The 18,255-nt window shown below is 37.4% G+C and overlaps 1 protein-coding gene across 4 annotated transcripts in view; it reads left to right on the forward strand.

The window, feature by feature from the left end:
• The window catches only part of NSD3 (nuclear receptor binding SET domain protein 3), a 92,171-nt gene that overhangs the window by 60,085 nt on the left and 13,831 nt on the right, over window positions 1-18,255 (forward strand). For 3 of the 4 annotated variants that reach the window (XM_031440093.2, XM_031440094.2, XM_064477451.1), the window contains exons 11-18: window positions 5-133; window positions 721-847; window positions 6,074-6,271; window positions 6,730-6,903; window positions 10,597-10,743; window positions 14,000-14,156; window positions 16,910-17,112; window positions 17,756-17,868. In XM_031440093.2, coding sequence (XP_031295953.2) covers window positions 5-133; window positions 721-847; window positions 6,074-6,271; window positions 6,730-6,903; window positions 10,597-10,743; window positions 14,000-14,156; window positions 16,910-17,112; window positions 17,756-17,868 — 1,248 coding nt within the window. The remainder of the gene's footprint in view (window positions 1-4; window positions 134-720; window positions 848-6,073; window positions 6,272-6,729; window positions 6,904-10,596; window positions 10,744-13,999; window positions 14,157-16,909; window positions 17,113-17,755; window positions 17,869-18,255) is intronic. The other variant, XM_031440095.2, reaches the window with a different exon arrangement.

The following is an 18,255-nucleotide window of genomic DNA, read 5'->3' on the forward strand; positions in this document are numbered from 1 at the left end:
GTAGGTAGGCTTTGGAAAGCAAGCTGATAGCCCTTCCGCTACCGCAGATGCAGATGCTTCTGATGTGCAGTCCGTGGATTCAAGTTTGTCCAGAAGAGGCACTGGGATGAGTAAGAAGGACGCTGTGTGTCAGGTAGGCACGGGACCTGTCCTGCTGCTCAAAAGAATTGCTAGACTATTCTGCCTCGTGTTGGAGAGGGCAGTGTCTTTCTAAATCATCAGATTCCTTTAAAGCCACAGATCTAAAAGCCATTTCTGTCTCTTTTCTTCCCTTCCTGAGTTGAAATTCTTATTATCTACATGCGAGTGCCAGTCTTCATTGTGATGCTGTTATTAATTGGAAGGGAATGGAAGATGGCTGATTTCAAAAACACTTTCTTAAATTGAAGTTGGTGTTACCTTTTTTAATGTATATTGACTCTTTTTTGAAAAATACCACTTTGCCCTGTGAAGAAGTTAAAGTATGCAGATTCCAAAGAAAGAGTAATAAAAGATCAAATATGGCTTTTAAATTTTATACATATTGCACCTAGAAATAGTTATCCGGTTATCCAGGGACCAGCAACATCAGCATTGTCTTATTAGAAATGCAGACTCTTGGGCTCCACCCCGATCTCCTGCATCAGAAACCATGGACCCTGTGAAAAGTGTCTTAACAGGCCCTCCAGTGGTCCTGTGCCTGCTCAAGTTTGAGAACCACTGTTTTTTGCTCTGTTACAGATCTGTGAAAGCTCTGGTGACTCTCTGGTTCCTTGTGAGGGAGAGTGCTGCAAACATTTTCACCTGGAGTGCCTGGGGTTGACATCACTCCCTGATGGAAAGTTCGTCTGCATCGAATGTAAAACTGGTGAGCTTCCGCGGGGAGGGAGGCTCATGCAATGAATGCCCTCATCTCCCAGGACGTCTCCGTCTCTTACCACCTTGACGCAGCTCTTCTCTCCTCTCCCAGAGCTGTTTCAACGAGTTGAGACCATGTGATGAGGCTTTCTAAGATCAGAAGAGTAGTCAGCAATATTGCTGTCAGATTTCTTCCTGCCAGTGCCTTTACCGTAAAATCTATCAAATCATGGAGATACATTTGTGTTTCATTTAAAGAGCTTACAAAGTATGTAGAGTGAATTATTTTTCAGATGGGTTTGAAATTTTTGTGGTTAATAAACTGGTTTAAAACCCTTTGACTTTAATAGACTGGAATACGTGTCCATCACAGACTATAAGCATGGTGATCATATTTTTAATGGAAAGGTGGAGCTACTGAAAATTGTTTTTAAAACATGGGGGTTTTGGAGTCACCATTTATATCTTATCCCCCCATATAAAGATTGCCACCTATCAAAATAATTTACAGAGAAAGAAATAGGCAAGTTTATATTTCTTCTCTGTGTCACCATGATTCTAGTTAAAAGTCATAGAAAGCAGGAAATAGAACTGTTTAATCTGTAACAGTAAATCAAGGGAAAAGTCAACTGGAGGTGGCGTGGTAGTGCTCCTAGGAACCGTGTGTGTTTTTGTGTTTTGGTTTTGCTGTGAGGAACTGTGAGCCGGTTGGGTATCAGGTATTTATGATGCTCTGACCTTACCTTTGACAGCTCATTATTCTCCTACTTCCTTCCCCCCTTGATTTGGATTCTCCTATTTATTTTAGACTCTTTTATTTGTATGCCTCCAAAAAATCATTTGTACATTCTGAATTCCATTATTATTATTATTATTATTATTATTATTATTATTATTATTATTATTATTATTATTTTTACTGAACACTTACTAAATGCCAGGTATGTTTAGTACTAAGCATTTTATCTTCTCACCTCATTTGGTCCTCATAATATTGAGACAGATACTATTATTTCCATTTTACAGAGTGTGAAACTGAGAATTAGAGAGTTTGTATTCCAGCTTTGCTCAGAGTCACAAAGAGCAGATGATGAAACTGGTTTAGGCCCAGGAGGCAGAGCCTGACCCCAGAGTCCTCACTCTTTACCACTGCCTTCTACCACCTTGACTAGTAGGATGGAGATCATATATCATATATCCCCTCTTTCACACACACACACACACACACACACACACACACACACCTATGTACCCTGGCAAAAATCAAGCTTATAGAAGCTGCTTTAAACATATAATTTATCTTTTTCCCTATGTAAAATATCACTTATGACATTTAGACCCTGCAGAAAAACTTTTGAAGAATTTGCTAACTGTTAGTCTCAAAGTCAAATGATGTGCACATTGTTTTATTTGGTCTTCAGAATAAGTTTTGAATGTGCAAACATGGAGTGGCATGTACTCCTGTCCCCCCATGTCCCCTCCTGTTCCCTTTTTCTAAAGCCCTGTCACTCAGTCATTGATGTAGCCTACCTGGCCTCATTAAGCACTCAGATTTGCAGCCTGTGGCTTAAATTGCTGGTAGGAAGGACCATGTATCTCAATATTAAAATGCTCTTAGGGCTTCTATCCTAAGTCTAGAACTCTGCCAACAAAGGTTAAAGATAATCTAATTTGGTACACATTTATTAGGAAATTTAATAGGGAAATTTGCTTTAAAAACAATTAAGTAAACAAAGTTCCCTTCTAATTTAAAAATTTACTACAAAGCTACAGTAATTAAAACAGTGTGGTACTGATGTAAAGACCATATAAACATATAAACCAATAGAATAGAATAGGGAGCCCAGAAATAAACTCACAGATACAGTCAAATGATTTTTTAACAAGGGTGCAAATACTGTTCAATGAGAAAAGGATAGTCTTTTCAATAAATAGTGCTGGGAAAATTGGATCCACATGCAAAAGAATCCTTACCATATACAAAACACCATATACAAAAATTAATTCAAAATGGATCAAAGACCAAAACACAAGAGCTAAAACTATAAAACTCTGAGAAGAAAATACCAAAAAAAAAAAAAAAAACCCCAAATAACCCAATTCAAAACTGAGCAAAGGACTTATATATAGACAGTTCTCCAAAGAAAATACACAAATGGCCAATAAGACGTGTAAAGATGTTCATTAGTAATCAGGGAAATGCAAATCAAAACCACAGAAGTAATTGTTTTTTAAATTGCTTTTGATTTATTTATTATCACATGAAAATCAGTTTGGTATCAACTTGGTACACTGCCAACATGTTAGGAGTGAAAACTCAGATTCTTCAAACCATTGTTTAAGGTCATTTAGGAAGTTTTTTTGTTTGTTTATCAAAAGATAAATACTTTTCATGTAAAAAGTATTAGAGGATACTTATACTATCACTTTCTATTGTTTAGGACATGTGATTTCTGGGGAGAAGGCATTTTCACTCTCCCTTTTGAATAAAATGTGTATCAGGCAATAAAAGGACGTCCTAGTGAGGAGGGACGGTGGTAGAAGCGTTCACATGCTAGAGCTCTGAACGTTAGTCTTCCGGGGGGGGTATAGCTCAGCTCTCTGTTAATGCTACAGTATTGCTACTTAACAGCAGTTTTCAGTTCTATAAAACTTACTTTGATCATTATGCAAGTGAAAGCCTATTTTATTTTTACGTAGAGCAGTGCATACATTAGGTGAGGTCAAACCTCTTAACCTTCAAAATAATTTACTTCTAATATTTTAGATTTCTGAAAGTTATTTTAAAAACAATGCTGTTGTTTTCATATCTACCTATGTGTTAAAATATAATTTGAAATTACATATATGCAACAGAAGAACAATTAAAAAAAACCCACTAATTTGTTTTATTTCTATAACAAAGCAGCCCCAAAAAATTGAGCACCAGAGTTAAAAGTGCTAATTTTAAAAGATTTTTATAATTTAGCCAGCCAATTTGTAAAGGTTAGGTACTTCCAAAACCAAATCTAACCTTTTGTAAAACAATCAAAACAAAAAAATATTCCTTGTATTTTTTTCCTTTAGAATTTTTATAGCATTATAAGAAAAATTGGCAAAAGACTTGAACACTTCCCAAAAGATGATACCCAAATGGCCAGTAAATAGTCACTTATAATTTCCATATGTAACACAGACACAAAATGAAAATGCTAATCTTATTTAAAAGGCAGATAATTACAGCTTTCAGTTGTTTGCAGTTACAGTGCTTCAGTCAACATCCTTTTACACGGACAATTCTTCCCTAAGGAAGACAGCAGGAAGCAGAATTTCTAGGCTGCAGAAAGAGAATGTCTCCTCTTAGTTTAATGGATGCGGCCCTGTGGCCTTCATAAGGTAGCTCCTTCTAACTTAGAGTCCAACCAGCAGTATGTAGCAGTGCCTGTTTCCCCACACCCTGATCAACAGTTGGTATTATCTAACTCTTTAAGTTTTGTTCCACTTGATGTATTTTTTGAGATGTTACTTGTGGTTTTAATTAGCAGTTATCTGATTACCAGTGAAGTTGAGCATTTGCCATGTGTTTATCGGCTGTTTTCCTGCTTTCTGTAGATTGCCAGTTATCCCCTTTGCCCACTTTCATATCAGACCGTTTCTGTATTGATTCGTAGTTCTTTATAAGTCTTGTTATTTTTGCTTATGTATGTTGCCTGTTTTCTCCATATGTGAATTTTTCCCCATGATTCTGCTTTATTTTGTATTGATCGATTAAAGTATAGTTGATTTACAATATTATATTAGTTTCAGATGTACAACATAATTCAAAATTTTTATAGATTGTACTCATTTTAAAGTTATTATAAAATATTAGCTATATTCCCTCTGTTGTAAAGTATGTCCTTGTATCTTATCTGTTTTACGCCTAATCGTTTGTACCTCTTAATCCTCTGCCCCTATCTTGCCCCTTCCCCACCCCATCCCCACTGGTAACCATTAGTTTGTTCTCTATACTTGTGGGTCTGTTTTGTTACATTCATTTGTTTGTTTTGTTTTTTAACAAAACATAATCCTTTGTCATTTTGTTGCATTTATTTTTCTACATCTGTTTGTCCTTTACTTGTTCGTTCTTTTTTTTTCTGTTCTATTCTAATTGGCATTATTTCTTCCTTTAAATGCTTGGCAGGTTGACCAGTGGAGTCATCTAGGCTTAAAAAGGTTTCTTTGTTGGAAGGTTTCTAATTATAGTTTCAATTTCTTTAATAGTTTATAGAACTATTCATATTTTCTATTTATTTTTGTGCCAGTGTTGGTAAGTTCTGTTTTTCTAGGAATCTGTTCATTCATCTAAAATTTCAGATTTATTGGCAAAAATATAGCGATATCTTTTTATTATTTTTTTAACACTTGTAGGATTTGTAGTGATGTACCATTTTTCACTTCTGATACTGTTAGTTTTGCTGCTTTTTCTCCCCTTTTTTATTAGTCACTGTTGCCAGGGATATCAGTTTTATTAACCTATTTCAAGGAACCAGCTTTTGATTTTGTTAATCCTCCCTAATGTGTATTGATTTCACTTCCTTCTTGAAGAGTGTGCGTTCACTGGATGTAGACTTCTGGCTTGGTGACAGTTCTCTTTCAGTCCTTTGAGGTAGCATCCCCTTGTTTTCTGGCTTCCATCTTTCTCTTTCAGTCAGCTCTCAGTCCTGCTTCTTTGAAGGTAATTGATGTCTGTTCTGTGGGTAATCTTAATATCTTCTTGTCCTTGACTTTCTACAGTTTGCATAAGATGTCTAGCTGTAACTTTCTATATTTTTATTAAGATTGTGAGTTTTTATTTTATGTATGTTTTACAAAAGGAAATTGTGATTATCTAATGGGATCTGTGTTTTCTTTGCTAATTTTTTTATTCTGTGTTGAGAAGACCCTGCCACTCTCAGCTCCCAGGTGTTGAAAGATTCTGTTTTGGGTTTTCTATGGAATTAATTTTAGTATAAAGTGAGAAGTGGAAGTCTAAATTGTTTTTAGTGCTTTATCTCCAAATTGATTATCAATTATTATAGCAAATCAATTATTCTAGCAAATTTTATTAAGTCACGGTTTAACTATTTTCTCTCCCTTTTTTTGTATATTAAAATCTTACACATAGTAGTAGAATCCCTTTTGGGGGTAGCTCTTTGATGTCAGTAGCTGCTTCTATTTAAAAGGAATACGCATTAATCAGGCTTTATATAATCTGTGTTCCTCACCAATACTCCAGGACAGCACCCATGTTTTTCATGTAAAGTGTCTGGTACAGATGTGAAGCGCTGCTCCGTTGGTGCTTGTGGGAAATTTTACCATGAAGCCTGTGTCCGCAAATTCCCCACTGCCATCTTTGAATCAAAAGGATTCCGCTGTCCCCAGCACTGCTGCTCTGCCTGCTCCATGGAGAAAGATATCCACAAAGCAAGTAAAGGTAAAACAGAGCTAAGGGAGGGGATGGAGCTTTTTTTTTTAAGTTTAGTAGCCAATCATAAGCACATTATCTAAAGAACATCAGGCATTCTCCCTCTGTAGCTAATACAGCTCAGCCACAACGGATGACATGATGAGCGGAGACTAGGTTCTAATTCAGACCATGAGAAGAAAATTCCATGTGTTCAAAATTATCCTTGAAAACTCCTTAAACAGGTGCCATATTGGAGACCACCACCTCCTCAGCCCAGGAGCAGACGGATTTTCTTCTGATCTCTAGACGAACACTGCATTTAGGGGCCGCACAGCGTAAGAAAGGCCGAGCAAGTGAAGAAAGACATTTTTATTCTGCTATAACCAGCATCACATTGGATCCCAAAAGAGCCCAGCTCCAGAAGTCTCATTTTGTGTCTGCTGATGCCTTGTCATGTAGATTCCTTTCTGGTGGTCTTTCAACAGGTCGCATGATGAGATGTTTGAGGTGCCCCATGGCCTATCACTCTGGAGATACTTGCATCGCTGCCGGCAGCATCTTTGTGTCTTCCTGTGTTCTCATCTGCAGTAATCATTCCAAACGGAGCAGTAACTCTTCCTCTGCAGTAAATGTAGGCTTTTGTTTCGTTTGTGCAAGAGGTGAGCATCAGTCCTTTTTCTTTATGTCTTTCTGAGCCCATTGGCATATTTCCCCATTAACACTGAGTTTCGGTAATATCCCTGAGAGTAACACTTCCAGAAGGAAACCAGTTTCTTTTATACCATTAGACATTCAAACTTTCAGAATAGTAATTCTTCCCTAAATTAAGCTAAAATCTGCGTTTTTTTTTTTAACAACTCAGAATTATAAATGAGTTCTTAGTGTTCCTATTTGAAGCATCAAAAGATTAATCTACAGTTGACCCTTGAACGAAATGGGTTTGAACCACATGGGTCCTCTTATGTGAGGATTTTTCTCAGTACGTGCTGCAGTACTGCACAACCCAAGCTTGGTTGAATCTACAGATACGGGGGTTGGTGGGAGGACTGTAAATTTATAGTGGATTTCAACTGCCTGGGGGTCGGTGCCCCTAACCTCCGCATCGTTTGGGCGTCAACTCTCTTTTCTTATGCAAACAGTTCTTCTGTTGGAAGTAGACTCTCCCATATCATATTCTTTACTCCAGAATTTCCAACTAATTTGAGATTTCACTTGGAAGGCAAGATGAGCACATTTCTTTTGTAATTGTTGATGTTTTATCACGTTTTGGTCTGGCACTGACGAAAGCCTGATGGGACAAAGCCAAGGCAACATATGTGGTGTGTTAAGAGCCAGCAGTGCAGGCTTTCTTACTTGCCAGCTGTTGATATTTAAGTCTGCTGAGAGAGTGATCAATTAAAAAAATATTATATCCCTGAGGGGGTCTGTGAACAGTGAGTTCATGATAAATATAAAGTAGAACTTCTTTAGTTGAATATGATACAGAGTATCCAACTTTACAGAGTGCCTCAGCTGTATTGTAATAAAGCAGTTTTTAGTGTTTAGTAAGCATCTTAGAAACCAACTAATATCCCTCAATGCAGTTTGTTTTTTTCACGTGACTGCTAAGTTTTCCAGACTCCCCTTAGTGTGAAATACTTGAAATGGCATATCAAGCCTGTTAGATTGTATTTAGACCATACTGAAGATGAAGATTGGCTTTTGTTTTGTTTTGTTTTGTTTTTGGCTTTAGGAGACCATTCTTTTAATTTGGTAAAAGTACTTTAAAGTATTTTTAATAGAATTTAGGTAGGATTATAGACCTTGAGTTGTTTTGCCTTTAGAACTCTCATTTAAAAAAAAAAATAGCCAGCAGAGGTGGACAGTAAAAAGATTAAATAAATGGTGGTCCTCTTGTAGCAGCCATCTTGGTCCACGCTGTCTACTTGGAGTCTGCCAGAGATTTGCAGGCACACGCGGTGGCCTGCCATTAGAGGGAAGTGTTGTGTAAGCACCAAGGACAGCCGGGTCCTGCTCTGACACCTGGATGGCACAGGGAGGAGAAGGTCTGAAGTGTTTGATGCCATGTTGTATTAGCCAAAGAAATAAAAAGTCAGTGTGTGTCTTTTCCATCTCCCCGTCCCTAAGAAAGTAATGATAGGATGGCAATACTGAATTATCAATTGAATGACTAGCTTTAGAGCCTTTTAAACAGATGCGTGTCAGTGATAACAAAAGGTCTCTTTTTCTTTGTAAATGTTTTATTCTAACATTCTGGGCACTTACTTTTACTCACTTTTACTAGAGTGAGGTGTGTGGGTGTGTGTGTGTGTGTGTAACTGAGCCAACATTTTAAATACCAAGTTTAAAACTGTCACGTTGGCTTACTTTGGAGTACATTCTGAGTCGAGTACCATCAGTATGTATATCACCCAGTATTTTCTTTTGCTCTGTTTCATTCAGTAATTGGGTGACCTTTAAAACGGGTATTTTTGGCCTAAGGCAGGTAGAAAATGACCATTGTCAAAGAACCCAGGTCCTGGCCATTTCTCTAGCCATTTGTTAAGCTTAACTTATATGCCTTGATTAAAAGCTTGAGATAATGGAAGTGAGGGGAAAACCCATATTTTAACAACAGGATCGTGTTTGCATCTTGTCAATTTGGCAATTTTTCTGAAGGATTTGCTGTATTTAAATGCCTCTTTAGGCAAAGTTACTTAATTCCCAAATATTTTAATTGGGCGACTTTGTGCAATAAACAGACACTTCCATTTCCTTTCCAGCACTTTACAGAAACTCACCCTAAGTAGGTCAGATGTTGGCGTTTGAAAAGGCTTTAAAGTTCTTCAGAAGTAAATAAAATGTGTTCTTTTATCAGTATTTATAGAGGTCTCCTTTTCCACAGAGATCCAGTTGTAATAAATCCACGCATAAAAAAGGGGTATTTTAATTGTTTATGCTTTGATATTGGAGACTAAGCCCATTTTGGTTTTGTTTCTTGCCTCATACGGAGTTTCTCCCTCCGCACAGAGGATTTTTCTCTTAGTTCTTGTTTATTGATTGCTTAAAATCATTAGGCTAGTTCTCAAGGGCTGAAATGTCTAGAAAAATTGTAAGAAGTGTTCGGGTTTAGAGGGTGGTTCCTCTGCTCCCTGCCGCACAGCACCGCAGGCTGGGCAGCCGTGCCTCCCCGGGTGTACGTGCTCTGGCATTTCCCTGCATCTGGAGGCTGGTATAGAATAAAAATTACTTAGCATTCTAAGTTGTTCTTATTTCAGAGCCACACCACTCTCCTCTATTAAGTGTATGAAATCCATTCAACATTATATAACCTTTATTTGAAAATTCTTATGTATTATTACCAGTTAGTAATTTCAAGTTCCATTCTGTCTTCTGTGTCAGAGATGTTTTCTGAATCTTTCTCAGTGTAGGGTAGCACCAGATGAAGATAACATTCACAGGAAAACGTAAATGGTCACTCCTTTAAAAACAAAACTCTCCCCTCTTCTCAAAAATGATCTCTATGAACCTCTGTCATGATTTGTATTATAAAGTCCTAGATCATTATAAGCTGGCCAGTAACCAAGTAGGAAAGTTTCCCTGGTGTCACAGGTCCCTGGGTTTAGAAGTGGCTGCAGCTACATGATGAACTTAACTAGGGGGAGGAGGAGGGGAGTCAGGGTGGTTGAGAGCAGATCCTGTTTTCCTCCGAATAGGACAGCTGTATTGGTAGTTTGACAGGACTGTTTTTATAGACCCTTGAGTTGGTAAGCACTTGAGTTGGTTATTACCATGGCAGGACAAAATTTTAAGTGGTTCGCATTACCTCAGTAAAGTTGAGCAACTTAACGGCTTCTTTAAAATCGTGTATTGTATTGATAGAGAAAAGCTTCGTTATCTGCCCCGAGAAAAGCTAGACTTTGTATCTGAAGATCCGAGCAGAGCAGAGGAGAGGCTCAGTGCTGCCTGGTACAAGGAAGGCGGACAGGGTCTCTGCTGTGTTGTGTCGATGGTTTCTACTCCCAGCAGTGACGTCGAGTGTCATTCTGTCCTTTGGATCGTCGTTGTAGGACTCCTGAACACTAAGGAACGTAGCTTTGTTTTCCAGAGGGGGTTTTCAGAATGACTCAAACGCAGTTGACATCCTCAAGTTAATTTGGAGTTTTCTTCGGGTGTGTAGGTTTCTGTACAGGGTAAGGCATTGGAAAGCCCCTTTAATAACTACAGGAAGCCTTTTCTGTCAGATCTTTCTCTTCAGATTCTCGTTTCCCCCCAGCTTCAAGCACAGCTGCATAGTAGGGGTGGTTTATTTCTCCGCATGGAATCATGGGTACTTTCATTGCCGCTCACATCTTTCTGTTTGTCTCGTATAGGGCTGATAGTTCAGGACCATTCAGACCCCATGTTCAGTTCCTATGCCTATAAGTCCCACTACCTACTGAATGAATCAAATCGTGCAGAGTTGATGAAATTACCTATGATTCCTTCTTCGTCAGCTTCCAAAAAGAAATGTGAGAAAGGTAATAATCAAAATAGTTTATCTCTTACTTTTATTTTTTGAATTTCCTATTTTTTTCTCTTTAAAGGAAGGGGGGAAATGTATGCCTGTCAAACACCATCTTTTGCTTTTGGTAAATTCTACCTTGGTGGTTGTGACTGTGTCTTCATATGGCTGCAAAATTATTAAAAAGGGCTTAAAATAATTCCATTATTATAAGTTTTTACTAACTCTTCTCCTTGAATAAATTTTCACACATTCCATATATCTATAGATTATTAAAATCAAAAGAGTAGGATTTTGCTCAACACAGAAGAATATTTTTTGTGTTCTTTTCTCTTTTGCCTGGTGTAGATCTACCATTCGTGTTAGAATAGATTTAGACTCCATGTAATTTGTTACTAACTTTCAACTAAATAACAAGAGAGGTTATTATATAGAGGGGAACCAAGATACTGATTTTGATTTTGGAATACATTCTATCATTTTGTTTCTTAAGTGTTTTTGTTAAGATGCTGTGAAAACTAGTTGCCCTTCTCTTAGGAGACATTGGTGGGCAGCTGGGGAGAACACCCCAAATACTGGAAATTGGAAGGCAGCCCAGCTGAACTGAAGAACTGCTTATAGATAATTTTTCCACAGAGAACCAAGAGCTAAATGTACATTTATATTCTCCCAGTTAATTTAGTCCATAGAAGAAAATCTTATCTTGTGTTTTGTTTTACATAGCCTATATGTAATAAAGGGGGGAAAGTGGTTTAACAATAATGTATTATTTAGGGAGTTATTATCCCAGAGGGTAAAATAAATAACCTGGAAGGTGCAGGCTATTTTCTGTATATGATCTGGGGCCAGGTTTGGAACCTTTAAAGAAAATTTAATTCAGACCTAGTCTACTAGGTCTATTTTCATGGGCTTCCCCCCACCTCTCTTTGTGTTGCCTGCTGTTAGACATCTGAAGTGGCAACCCATGACTGAAAAAGAAAGTATAACTAAGCAAGTGGATTAGAACCCATGGAGATGGAGGTTGGAGAGAGTACTGGCTTTTTGGTTTGTTTGTCTGTTTTCCGTTGAAGTCACAGTATGGCATCTTACTGGTGATACTTACCTATTTCCAAACAAAGATGGACATGGGTCTGACTAACTCCATAATGCGATAAAATTAGCCTGCCCGAGGCATTTTAGGAAATGCCTTATTTTCCTGCTGGCGCCTTTATAAAATTAGACTAATTCAATTGTTGCTTACTTTGTTTTCAGTACTCGGTATTGACCCTGACATGAATTGAAATTATTTTGAGCCCTCTTGTTTGCTTAGCTTGAACTGTATCTTACTTCTCTTGCATCCTAAAGCAGTTTCCTTGCATAGCACCAAGGTGGATTGTTCATATTTTTATTTTTCTATTTCCCTTTTGTATTTTTGTCCAAAAAAATCATGATTTTCACTGATGATTCAGGATCTGTATTTCCTCTGAAATAAGACTTTAAAGTTCAGGACTATTCCATAATGTTAAAAAATGGCCAGCCTGACTTTACCACATCAGCTGTAATAATCACTTCCTCTAAAGCTATTTGTAAAGACTGCTCTCCCTACTGGTTCTTTCCTTCTGATGGAAAAATGAATTATCTCATTTTACTTTAAACTTACAGAAGCATTCCCTACGTAGGCTAAGAGCACTTAGGCAGTTAATCTCTAGGTTGGAGAATTGGAACAATTAATCCATATTGAGATCTGTAGACAAAGGGAGAAATCCCAATGATTGAAGTAAAAAAGCTTTTAAGCAGAGGAAATATAGTAATTTAATTCATCACTGATTGTATATGGATTTTCTTTTTGTTTTTATGTTAATCAGTTAGAAGTTTGAAAGTCTCCAGGATGACAAGATTTTCTGGAAAATTGATAGCAAACTCTCAAAAGGTTGGAGCCTGTGATTTGGTAAAGACAGAGCGCTCCTAAACTTTTGCTTATGAGACTTTAAATCTCAGTCTATTCATGGGTTATAGACCTAGTTTTCCAATGGAAAGATGATTTTTTTTCAGTAAATGTCTTTATTGTATTTCATCTTCAGTAGTTAACATTCTTCTCTGTCACTTGTTGAAATACCTAATCTCCCCACCCAACCCCGGCAAATCTCTTTAATTTCTTTGCATTTAAAAATAATGTTTGCCACACCTGTTTTGGTCTTGATCCAGAGATCATTTTATGTATTTAAAAAGAGAGGATTTTTGCCAGGGAACTTGGAGGGATCTCCTTGCGTGTGGTACTTCATTCTACACTGATATTTACTTAGTTTTATGCTATAAAGCAGTGGTTCTCAATATGAAGTCAGAAAATTTCATAAACAAAATATGAACTATATTTAATATTTCAGAAAGTCTAACAGTCACACATTTGTGCAAAATACAGTTGTATGAGTTTATATTTGGCTATGATTCTAACAATTTAATGCAATAATACTAGCTTTGTTATTGAGATCAGAAGCTCTGATTGGCTCTTACGTATTTCTTTGGTTAATTAAAACAGGAGAAATTAATTGTTACTTTCAAAATGCATGGGTTTTGGGGGGGAGTTGGTTTCAAAAATATTTCAAATAAAATACTTGAAAACATAGGTCCTTGAGAAAAGGAAAGGGGATGCTTGGTGATGAAAAAGTTGCAAACCACTGCTGTATAGCCTATTTGACTTCATCTTCACTGAAGAGGTAATGATAATGTAATCATCAATTCAACAAAAGACAATACTTCTGCTTTTCTGTATTCTTATGTGGGAAGAAAAAAGTACTGGTCAACCTGTTGGCCATTTTCATGCTTGCTAATGTTACTATAAAGGGATTTAGTTAACAGTGCCACTGGATTAAAATACAAAGATGGCCATGCTTTCTTTCTTAGCTCTTAGAGAGAAAAGAAAGTTGCTGCATATTTCTCTGAAAACCTGTTCTCAAATCTACTCAGTCTGAGGATTTTATATATCTATTTTTTCATGTTATGAGTTTTAGCTGCCTGCTAAACTGATACCTCAGTAGCCCACATTTTAGAGGGGTAAAGAGTAATGCTTTTCATACTCAGAAGCTTCGAGTTTCTGACCACTGAAGCCTAGAAAAGGACTGAAGTAGCTAACTATGTTCATTGCTTTCTATTTTAATCCATCACTAAAATATGACTCAATCCCTTTGTTAATTGCCCTCAGTTTGAATCAAATTTCATGCACTTAAGAGGTAACTTTCTCTTTTTCTTTCTCTTTCCTCTTTTCTCAGTTATTAAGACTGTTTATTTGTTTCAAGGTGGAAGACTGCTCTGCTGTGAGTCGTGCCCCGCTTCCTTCCACCCCGAGTGCCTGAGCATAGACATGCCAGAAGGCTGCTGGAATTGCAATGACTGCAAAGCTGGCAAGAAACTACATTACAAGCAGATTGTTTGGGTCAAATTAGGAAATTACAGGCAAGTTTTTCCAGGGACAAAGAGGAAGTATTCAATCACTGCTCATACATAGGTTCACAGTCTGTACACAGAGTGGCTCGGAGACAGGTAGACCAGCTAGCGCTGCTAGAAGTACAACAGAAAGCCTTAGAAAAAGAAAGAAAAGAGACCTACTGTGAGTCTGGGTGTTTAGAAGGTTGGGAAGGTTAGTGGTTGTTGGATTTTTTTTTTATTGGTTGACTTTTGTTTTTAAGTTCTGACAGTTATTTTATACTAATGAACTATGGTACTAATAGATTTTGGAATTAAAGGCTTCACGTGCATAGCAGGTAAGGTTTTTTTTGCATCCTAATTAGATTTGTGTTAATTTCTGATTTCCAATAAAATTAAGAGTTAATATCCTGGCCAAAATAGCTCTGTTTGTCCCTAAATCTGGTCCATTTTAGTTCTAGCTAGAAGTTCTAAACAGTGTGAAAAGAGAAACCTTTTTAGAATTTAAAGAGAGATTATTTCATTAGCAGCCCTTAGTTCTTAAGGGAGTGAAGTAGGAAATGTGTGATTTGATTGCCATTATTTTAACAAATCTCTCCTTTTAAGAAGCCAGTTTTGAACAAAAATAGCAATTTTTTTCATTATTATCCTTTATTTATTTAACTTTTTTTATTGATTTATAATCATTTTACAATGTTGTGTCAAATTCCAGTGTAGAGCAGAATTTTTCAATTATACATGAACATATATATATTAATTGTCACATTGCTTTCTCTGTGAGCTACCATAAGATCTTGTATATATTTCCCTGTGCTATACAGTATAATCTTATCTATTCTACAATTTTGAAATCCCAGTCTATCTAAAAATAGCGATATATTTTTAAAACTCTGCATTCTACATTTTGAGGCATATGTTTATCATTTTGCTAAGAAAAGAGATACTATTCAAGAGAACATAGAGTTCTGCTTTTCAGTTAGAATCCTAAGTATGTTTCTATAGGATTTCAAACATACTGTAATTTTTTTAACAAAGGCTATGTTGTTTTCTGTTTTAAATACACCACTTTGCTTACTTGTATAACCTTAAAAACTTCATTTTTAGCTATGATGAGGGACATTCTACCTACTCCACCCAAACTATTTTTTTAACATGACAAGAAACCTCCCAGTTCTTAAAAAAAAAAATTGACAGTTTGAATACACAAATAAGTATATACTTTATGGCAAAAGATAAAGTTTTAAAAGACAAGTATCAAACTAGGGAAAGTATTTGCTCAATAAGAAAAGACAAATACCTTACCTGAAAAAGCAATGATGAGAAAAAGCCAGTCTGCACAAGAATAACAAACAAAAAAGAAACAGGTAAGAATGCTCAGCCTCACTAAAAATAAATGTGCATTAGAAACAAAGAGGGTTTTTTTTTTCCAATTAACAGATTGGCAAAGATTTAAAAGAGTAACAATTTGGGGGTTATGGAGGACATGGGAAGACAAGCAGGCAAAAATGTATTTTTAGGGTTGTTCATTGCAGTGTTATTTCTAATTGCAAAAATTTGAACAATCCACATGCTTAGTCAGTAGGGGGTTTGTCAGATAAATTATAGTGTATCTATTGTTGAGCACCTTGAAGCCAAGAAAAGGAAATTCAGGTCATTGTAGGAACATGGGAAGATATCCATGATATATAGTTGGTTTAGGGAGCATGTTAAACAGTATGTACATTATTTCTACATGTGTTCATATAATTTTTTAAAATTACAGATTTAGATATAATGTGTTTTTAATACCTCAGATTTTTAATTAACACCTAGATGGACAGCCGGGTACCTTTTAGAGGAAACGTGTGCCATTTCTGCACTAGAAATCTGGGAGTGTGACCGTGCCATCATTTATCATCTCAGTAATTAAAGTATTCATTAAATAAATGGCTTTCTGAGGCATCTGTAAAATAAGAGACTGAAAAAATTTAAGTGTCTGCGTACTTACTGTTGGTGTTGATGGTTTCATATACCACAGAAGCCTCACGCGTCATTCCTCACTTGCCCGATTGCTGGAAGCCGTCCAGCGTGCCTCACAGGTGGTTCACTTAGTGACGGTGTGGATTTGGTCATCACTGCTTGAAGCAGTTACATATTCAGTCCTGTCCCAAATCCCACAGTTATAATGATCTAAGATAAATTAGATTCTGAAATACGCACTGATACAAATCTAGTACGTCTGCCCAAGAAGTATTTATTTACCCTGGGTGAATAAAGAGTCAGAAAACGCCAATTTGAATGGGAGCAGGCACTCTTGACTGGAGCAGCAGTTTATTTTCAGATGATTCCCTTGACCACTAGAAATAAATGTTTACACCATGAAAGACAATCTTGGTATTAAGGATGTCACGTTTGGAGAAAAACATGACTTTTCCAGGACTGAAATTGGATTTGGAATATTACTGATAAATTCTAATTCTTGTGTAGTGGGTTCATTTTTACTTTATTATTATGCTTTGTAACATTTTCATGATATATTCTTTTATAAATTTCAAATACTAATTTTTGAAGAAAGAACGTAAACTGGGTGTTTAGTGCCTAGTTCAGTCTGTGTTCATTATTTTCATTCATTAACTCATTAATCAGTGTGTTTCCAAATGATGTGTAGTTTAGGCAAGATTAAAGATAAACCCGGCACTTTGTGTCCTTAGATTCTGAATGAAAATTGCAAAGTACAAAACCTCTTTCCCTGCTCCTGCCAGCCACGTAAAGCATAGTGCGATTTGCGGTCCTCTTGCTTTCAGATGGTGGCCAGCAGAGATCTGCAACCCCAGATCCGTGCCGCTGAACATCCAGGGCCTCAAGCACGACCTGGGGGACTTCCCTGTGTTCTTCTTCGGCTCCCACGACTACTACTGGGTCCACCAGGGCAGAGTGTTCCCTTACGTCGAAGGAGACAAAAGCTTTGCTGAGGGACAAACTAGTATTAACAAGACCTTCAAAAAAGGTACATTGTATAATGTTTACAGTGGCTTAGAACTCAGGCTCCAGGTTGGCTCTCAGCACCTCCTAACTTGCACATGATGTTAATCAGATGAGGAGTTTCACCGGGTGGTGTCCCTAAGTTTCCAGTCACATTAGAACCACATCACAATCCAACCAATTAGAAAGATTCAGTAAAGTAGACTGTGGCATGGGGATGAAAATAGTGTCTTCAGTGATGTTTCTACAGACATAGAGGTTGTTCTGGAAACATGCAGTCTTCTGAATCAGGTGAAGCTCCTTTGCCACAAAAGAGTCACCAGTTGCCGGGAAGTTTAGCTCTCTGGGTAAGAGTGAAATGCACGAGAATCTGGTACAAGGTGACCGCTGCTCTCTGGTTCATGTGGAAGTCGCTGATCGTCGAAGAGGGGCCTCTTCTCTGAGGACACTGGCCCAGAGCACAGCATCCAGCCATAAATGACTTACATCCTATCTCAGTGTTACCCTATCCTAGTGGTAGGTAAATGGTTGTTTCCAGAGTATCATTTTAAAAAAACTCAGGCCAGATTCAGTGCATTGGAAGGCAGTGTAAAAGTACTAAAAGTACTCTCCCAGCGGGCTTTGTTTATTTTTGGTATTTATGTATTTTTTGTTTGGTCTCATTGCAGCACTGGAAGAAGCTGCCAAACGCTTCCAGGAATTGAAAGCACAGAGAGAAAGTAAAGAAGCCCTGGAGATTGAAAAAAACTCGAGAAAGCCCCCTCCTTACAAACACATCAAAGTGAGTCTTTGCCTGTGAGAACGCTGGTGTTTGACGACAAGATGATTAGTAGTTAGGAGGCCCTTGTTGACTTGGCAGAACTTTGGCCGATTCCCACCCAGTCTTCCGAAAAACCAGCTGAGAGCTGCTGTTGGAGCGTCATCTGGGAGCCGTGGCTGCTGCCCCCTGAGGACCTGGTCTTTGATGAGCCCCTCATACTGGGGAGCATTGTGTTCAATGTGAAATCCTGTTCTTGCTCTGTCAGCTTATCCTGTAACCAGATGAGAATATGGGTGTGTGGCCCCTTCCTTCCAGAGAGTCCACAGTTGTTTTCAGTTATGAAATTTCCATCAACTGATGGAAGGAGAAATACTCAGGATAAACAAGTGAGAATTCACATCAAGTTGT

The sequence above is a fragment of the Camelus dromedarius genome, chromosome 22 (assembly GCF_036321535.1).
Source record: "Camelus dromedarius isolate mCamDro1 chromosome 22, mCamDro1.pat, whole genome shotgun sequence".
Lineage (NCBI taxonomy): Eukaryota > Metazoa > Chordata > Mammalia > Artiodactyla > Camelidae > Camelus > Camelus dromedarius.